The 8,473-nt window shown below is 31.3% G+C and overlaps 1 protein-coding gene across 1 annotated transcript in view; it reads left to right on the top strand.

Annotated features, from left to right (window-relative positions):
• The first annotated feature begins 343 nt into the window (after positions 1-343).
• Positions 344-8,473, top strand: part of LOC114125778 (uncharacterized) — a 21,706-nt gene continuing 13,576 nt past the window's right edge. The window contains exon 1 of the mRNA XM_027989549.2: positions 344-1,351. Within this exon, the coding sequence (XP_027845350.1) occupies positions 1,300-1,351 (52 nt within the window). The 5' untranslated portion in view covers positions 344-1,299. The remainder of the gene's footprint in view (positions 1,352-8,473) is intronic.

Below are 8,473 nucleotides of genomic sequence, written 5' to 3'. Positions count from 1 at the left end.
CAAACGTATTATACCTTGTGCGGTACAAATGACACGCCACCGTGTTACACACGCAGATCATAATATTGTAGTTTGGACGTGTCACGCGCGCTACACATACGAATTGCACCGAATGTTATATATATATATATGTGTGTGTGCGTTCTATATTAATTGGAACGAGTTAAACGCGCGCCGTGGCTCTTGACCCATATATACGATCGGGAGCACACAAACATAAGGCGGCGGCGGCGGCGGCCACGGCTCATCTCTCTAGGGCGCGCGCAGACTCCCGAGCGCAGCCGCCGCCGTTAGCGTCCGGCGGCGTAGGCGCACAGCGACGGCGGCAGCGCTCGGCCGCTTTACACACAGATTTAGTGTGTGTGGTGCGCGCGTGTGTGTATAACGTCGGTGCCTTTGTCTCCGTCTCCGTCGCTCGTTTATATAAATAGAGGCGTCCCGACGTCCGTCGTCGTCGTCGTCGTCGTTGTCGTTGTCGTCGTCGATCGCTTGCCGCTTGGCTATCTGGCGCGCGCGAACGTCTTCCGTAACGCTCGGCGGCGGCCCGGTCGTTTTATTATTAACGCGCGGCGTTCTACTCGCGTATAATATTATCCGCGTTACCGTCACGTCGGCATCACAACAATATCATAATATAATATACAGGCGGGCGACGCGTCGTTACCCCTACGTGATCGTCGTTTTAGTGCGTATAATAATTAATACCTACGCGTATAATATATATATAATTATAGTGTCGCGTCGCCGCACTGTGTATACGTTATACGAAAAAATACCGTTACGAACGTTCGCGCGAAACGCTCCGACCGTTTGCTGCTAATACCGTCGTCCGCGACCGTCCCGAATCGCGATAGTGGCCCGTCGCCGGCCGACGGTGTACGAGACGACGACACATATCGCGTGGATACCGCCGGCCGCGATCGAGTCCACACTCCGCAGTGCCGTTCGCACTCCCGAGCATAGGTGGTACATTACATTATAGACTGCGGGCGACGATCGGGACACTCGGCGATCGCGTCGTCATCGTACCGATATATGGAGACGAGCCGACGTCGCGCGACGACCGTGCGCCGAGCCGGCGATGGTGACGGTGTGATCGCGATCACGACCACCTGCAACCTCATCATCACCACGTCCGCGGCGCCGGCGGCGGTGACTGCGCAGTGCTGGTGACGGCGACCACGACGTACCCCCGTATCGCGTACGACAGCCGCCGTATAGGTCCGTCCGGTGCAGTCTCGCGCGGCGGTCATAAAGGCGTTAAATGTCATCGGTTCCGGCGGAACGGGTTTCGGAATTATGTCGCCGCTGGTGGTCGTCGCGGGACAACGTTGTAGTGGTCCGGCGCTGTGTAAGTAAAAAGCAACAGAATTATATATATTATTATTATTATATCGTAGGTATGCGCCGTGTATAAATAAATCAATGCCAAAAATGTTTGCCAAAAAGAAAAAAAGAAAGAGAACGAGAGCCGAAACATTGTTCGGCGCCGGGGCCCGGCCAATATGTCCCGGTTTGCGCATAATATAATATACATATATGTATATATCATGATTTACACGCGTAAATTATAATATAATATTTTACGGCATGGCTCAGAAATATTATTAAGTCTTAATTCTTCGACGTGTGCGTGTAAACGGTGCAATGTGCGAGCCGGGAAGTATAAAACAATATTATATTATAGTAGATTTCATAGACGACAATATTTACACATCAGAAGTCTCGCTGTAACAGGGAAAAAAAAATTCAAATGTAATATATTGTCGGGTGCATATTATGTATATATTATAAAAAAAAAAAATGTCTAGTTCAGCTCTGTGTCCCGTGCCTGGGCATAGTATAATAATGGGTTTAACAGTTCCACCCATTGTTGATGATTCAAAGAGGAAAAAATAAAATAATAAGGTCTCTCTGTGTCTCGTACTGTATAATATATACTTTTTGCGTGTAGAAGTGTGAGTGACGTGTGTATATAATAGGGTCATTCGTCATCGCGAGCGAAGTGTGTGACACCGAAAAGATTGCTTTCTCGGAAACCGCACTCGTTTCTTCGCCCGAACTTTTCCGCCACCGCAGCTTACTGCTTAGTGCTTATACGTATCGACGTCTAAATTTAGTAGGTAGTGTCCTCTTGGTTATTATAAGTGGTAGTTTGAGCAATTATTTATAATTATAATAATGACACAAATAACAAATAAATACAAACGATACAATACTTCTATAACAATGACGTATCGGGAATGCATATATAATATTATTAATTATTATACTACCCCCTACCTACATAGTGTGATATCGTCAGTTTCAAGCATTCGTTGAAACACGTGGTTGAAAAGGATTATAAACGATCCGGCTAGAATAAACGTCATTCCTATTCCGAATTTCCATTTTTAGACGAGGATTAGTCGAGTTCAAGGTCAATCGTTGCATATTATAGGCGTGACAATAATAGTTTTTATAATTTCGAGTATACTATAATCAGTTCGTTTTCCAGTTGTGTAATACAACGAAGATTTATTATTTTTTTTATTTGTAATTCTTCCTTAATGTTCTTTCTCTTAATCGGAATCGTCTAAAACTTGTTCTGGAATTAGTGAGTCATTCGATATTTAAAATTGCTAAATTGTTTAAATTACCGATTCACTTGTAACATATTGGTCTTTGGCCAATTTTTAACACGTCGCATTGAAGAAAACGACCGTTCACATGTAGCTGAACTTATAGGAATAATTGTTATTGCAATTTGTAATAACTTTATAAGTTAGAGCCGTTAGGGAACACGTGCTTTTAAACTATTTGTCAAGACCATAATGACTTTATAAATTAGCCACGACAAATATTTCTACTTTTAAAAATTGTCGATATTAATTATTATAATTCGAAGATTTATAAAAAAACATTTGTCAAAATGTGATACTACCTAGTACAAATTTTAACAAATATTTTTCTTTTTTTCGTTAGAAAATGTTTTATTGGAGCACTGGTAAAAATCATTAATACAATGTCATAATCATATTTAATAATCTATACTGCAGAGGTATTTTTATTTGTCGAATTACTCCATCGAGTTGGGATTCTATAAATAATCCATATTAATAATAGGTGCTATTCAATTTAATGAAAAATACGTAGAACACTATACTGTCAAAAATATGTCATGATGGAAATTTTTTTCTTTTAAATATTTTTATAAACAGGATAATAATTTATTATTTTTTATAAAATATATACTAGTAGATAAGCAAAGTCAAAACTAGCAGTACTAGACTTAATCATTTTGTCATTTTAATATACCGGTACAATGACCGAGTGATAAGTTATAACTTGTAGCTTTAACATTATATAGTTCTTGTGTTACTGATATAGTGATTTCAAATCTAAAAAACATAAATCTTGTAAAAATAGTCAAAAAACATTACTGTTAGAGCTTAGGAGGTTAAGTATCTCCTAATTTACTCCATTTAGTCATAATTAGCTAGTTAGTTATACACAATTGTTCCTACTACTATGGGTATAGTTTTCACAAAAATTTACTGGATATTTTTGATTCAAGTTCATACTTGGGCGAGAAATTATTGGTGATCACAGGCCATAATACAATATATATTTTTTTAAATTTATTTCATTAAAAAAAAAAATTAACATGAGATCACAAAACGCTCATAATTCATACTATTAAATACTATGTGTAGATTTTCAAAAAATATATTCGATTTCAGACAGAAAAACATGTATAGAAAAAAAAAACGATTGTCTATTAAAAAAATTATATTGTCATGTAAAATAAATATTTAGACAACAAAATGTAGACACCCTAAGACCTACTCAGTACTCCTATAAATTACACCACTGAAAACTTTTGTGTGATTAAATTAAAATGTTTGTAAATTGTAACATAGACTCATAGGCACATAGTTAGTTTCAGCTGATTCAATTAAAATTAGTTAGTACAAGTATATACTATATAGGTACTTTTTGGAGAAATATAAAAGCAATTTTTTTTGTTTTGCTATTCTAGGCCATTTAGGCCCATTGTCGCTTCCACTATCTACTTCCATGCATCTCTGTGTTCAGCTAGTTCTTCTTCATTCTACTCATAGTATTCTGAGGTCTTCTTTAAAACGGTTCTCCCATCGTTGTCTAGGCTTTTCCCTTAGTCGACTTATTTTTGGTTTCCATTTCGTGACAGTCAATATGAGTTGGCCCTCAGCTTTCCAAACGTGTCCAGCCCATCTTTTATTCTCTGGCAGTCTGGTTCTTGAGTGTGGCTACGGCTACTATATTGGATTCTTTAAATAGACTGATAAGTTCTTTGTTTGACACTTTGACATATATTTCGTATCCTCCATCATTGTTCCGCTTTGGCCCAAATATTCTTCGCAGGAGTTTCCTTTCGAAGATCATTAATTTGTTTTTATCAGATTTGGTAGACGCCCATGTCCCACAGGCATAAAGTACATTTGATCTAACGAGGATTTTATACTTTTATGTAATAGTATTTTTGCTTTTAAAAGCAATTAGATATATACATTATTTTACTAGATGTATGTTCGGACAGTCCATCGTTAATTATTATTTATCACTTAACCTCACTTATTCTACATAATCTGTAGTCAGTTTTCAAATTATTTTACATTTTCACTTGGAGGTATAATGTTTTTACAAAATATTTTAATCTGTAGACCTATATTTGAAATAAAAAATATTGTTCTTTATTATCAATTACTTAAGATTAACTTTTAAAATGTATGTTGTAAATTTATAATAAGTATTATATTTACATTTCCGGATATCAAAAAATCTCAATGTTATATAATTTACAGCAATAGAGCTTATATATTTGTAGAATTTTAGTTTTAACAAGTTATAATTGAAAATTAAGTGTATGTATTGGAACAAGCCTCATACAAAATAAAACACTAGACTCTAGAATCTCTAGAATCTATAGATAATAATCTAAATAAAGCTTGACTGTCAGTATTGAACTATCGTACATTGGAGTATTGGACATTATTATAATTAACGTAATAAAAAATTCGCAGTTTATGGTCTTATGAATTGAAAATAATATTAATTTATTTTGATGTGCGATGAAGACTAATTAAATTTTTTTACCCTAACACTTCATTTTGTAAATTTTAAAATAATGCATAAGTTAGAAATATTGAAATATTTAAATATGTATCAATATTTAATACTTATTAATCACAATTTACTCAAAAACATTTGTTTTAATATAAGTTTGAAAATTTAAAAATTATGAAAAAAAAGTATCTACGTAAATACGAAAAATATAAATTGTTACAAAAACAGTTTAAAATATTCAGTTGGTCTATTTCTACCTGTAGTCCTGTCGACGTTATCTATATCGTTAAATTTTCGTGATATTTACTTCTGGGACGAAATATTGCAGGATAAACCTTATGAAAACATTAAAGGTTTATAACTTACAAATTAATGATAATAATAGTATAATCTATTTAGAAAAAAATGCCAAATAATTAATTTGTGATTATAAATATAATAATATTCTGATAAGTCAAAAATTATCTCCTAAATTATCATATACACTATCAAATTTTAAAATCTATTTTTATTTTATAAATACGATGTTAACTATGTTTAATATCCATTGACTCTAATGAAGAAAATGCATTTAAATAATTGTAGCTAGTATTTAAATATTTCATTCGATCAGATTTCAATGTTAATATAATTATTAAACATTGAATTGTAGCTAGAATAATTACATACTAGTAAATACTATATATAATATATTGATTTAAAATATTTTTTAATGATGTACCTAATTTCGTTTTTGTTTATTATACTTAAAATGGAAATTTTATTGATTCATAAAATGTATTTTAATCATAATAAATTCTTGTATTTTTATGTTGCTAATGAGTAGCAATTATTCAAACACCGAAGTATAAAAGAAGTATTTTTCTTATTATAAAAACAAGCAAAAAAAAAAAAAATTATATACATAATATATTTTTGTTAGTAGTGTTGTAAAGAAATGAAAATTTTATGGATACATCAACACATAAAAGTTAATCATGTATGTTTAATAATTAACACGATAATAAGTGCTTGCGTACATTATAACCCGTGTTTTTATTATAAAATAACTTTAATCTAATAATTAATTAAATTCATTAAGTAAATATTAATTTTAAAAGTACCTACTAATAATAGTAAAATGTAAAATAAAGATAACTCTGTCAGTGCTGAATATCCTGTAAGTGAAGTACATATTTTGAAATATTTTGGTAATACCTATAAATTATAATAACTAATTAAGTATAACTAATAATTAATACCAAGAGTTTAATGTGTCTGTAAATTCTATATCATAATATACTTCTACAGTAGTTATATTATGACGATTTAGTTATATAGATTCCCTAGAGACAATTTCCTTACTAAATATACATTTAAAATCTATATTGTTATTTGCCGTGCATGCGACTAGATAAATGTTAGCCATTATAAAAAGTATAGTATCTTTTTTAATTAGTTTTTAAGTGCAGAATATATTTATAAATAGTAAAATATACCTAACATTCAATTATAATATATGTTATTATTATTATTCACGATAAAATGTTTAATATTATTAAAAATGTCTTATTAATTTACAAACTCTATATTTGTAGATACTTATAATATTATAGTATGTAATAACATTTATATAATATTAGGTAAGAACAAGTTTATTTGGTCAACAACATTTTGTTTTTACGACCATCTTCTAAAGAAGCCAAGTTGATATTAAACTTGAAACGAATACAATTACTAATTATGCTACAATTAAAAGTGGTGTAATTCGATGAACTCACTTGTATATTATTAGTTTTTTTTAATTATCCATTAAAAAATTTACGGATTATGAAATTTTTAGTATTTCTTCAAAATAACTGTTTTAACATAATTTACTGACAAAAAAAATCGTATGTCAAGATTTTTGAAATTATTTTACTATACATTCAGAATAAGTTAAGTTGTATCAACTACTTGTATATTTCTATCCAATAAAGTTAAGATTTATTAGACTAAAAATTATAGTTTTTGTCAAAATCAATTTAAAACAAATTAATAATAATATATATTAGTAATTGAGCATATGATCACCATCATGTAGTAATTTTAGTAATACTTAAACGTGATTGGAAAGTGTAGTTGATTATGGGCAATAATTTTAAAATCAACTCATTATTATTATAAACCTATAAAATATTTATGTTTAGTAATAGATATTGATTTATAGTGATAGAGTTTTTTTAAAAAACTACCAAAGCCATTTATTTAATTCTTTTACCGTATTTATTGTTTCTTGTGGTTTTACATTATTATCTACAAATGATAATGAGGTTAAAAAAGAGTAGGTGTACATATCTTATGGGCTATGACCTACATATATATAGGCTGATTAAGTGCCAAATTCATTTTACTTTTAAACAGTATGGTTACTAATTACTTTAGTAACTAATTATGTCTGAAAAACAAAATTGTACACAATAAACTTTTTTATAAATAATATTTTAAATACTGCTTACTGGTAAATAAATTAACAGATACACAGTTCTAGTATTAAACAAATATATTTTGCGGAATGAATGAAGGGATAAAAATTTCTTATACCTACCAATGCAGTTTCTGAATACCAAACAGCGCGTTCAGTTTTTTTAGATTTCGTCAATTTTACAATGATTAAATGATGTGTGTCAGAAAAATTGTAGGTATGTTAACTTCTGAAGAAACTTTTGAGGCGAAAAAAAAGGGTGGTCAATTTGGTAACGCACTGCTGTACAGTAGGTATCGAGTGGACCTCGGGTATAGACTATAGAGTAGGTTACTATAATGGGTGTGTTAAATTTGAATACAATGATTGATATCGTTGTTTATAAAAAACGATTCTGAATGGAGATAATTTGTCAACCTAGGATATATATTTTTAACTAGGCGGAGAAAAGGGTGATGTATGTTTTAATTATCTGAATACCTCAAAATTAAATTATGTAAGAAAAATGGCAATTTAAACAACTGGTGCATGTTTCAAGTTTCTACGACTAGTAATTTTTAGTTATAACAAAAATCCAAAATTATTTGATTGTAAATAATCGTTATTTTGCACCTAAATATTTTATTTCGTAAAAATTTAAACTTAAGATAAAATTTTTTTAATTGGCCAACGATAGACTTGAAAAATGAATATTGCAAACACCAAATGTTAAGTTGAACGTTAGTGTATAACTTGCACTATATAGTCCTATGGATTATACTCATAATATTTTCCAATCATATTATTAAATATGATAAATATTATAATATGCACTTTTTCCACTTATAGGGAAATAATAAAAAATTAACCGTAATACAAAACTGCTACTATACAAAACCCTCCTCAAACCAATTTGGTTATATGGTATCCAACTATGGGGATCAGTAAAAAAATCAAATATTT

This window comes from Aphis gossypii, chromosome 2 (assembly GCF_020184175.1).
Source record: "Aphis gossypii isolate Hap1 chromosome 2, ASM2018417v2, whole genome shotgun sequence".
Lineage (NCBI taxonomy): Eukaryota > Metazoa > Arthropoda > Insecta > Hemiptera > Aphididae > Aphis > Aphis gossypii.
Note: the sequence above shows the minus strand (reverse complement) of the source record. Positions and strands in the feature narration are given on the sequence as shown.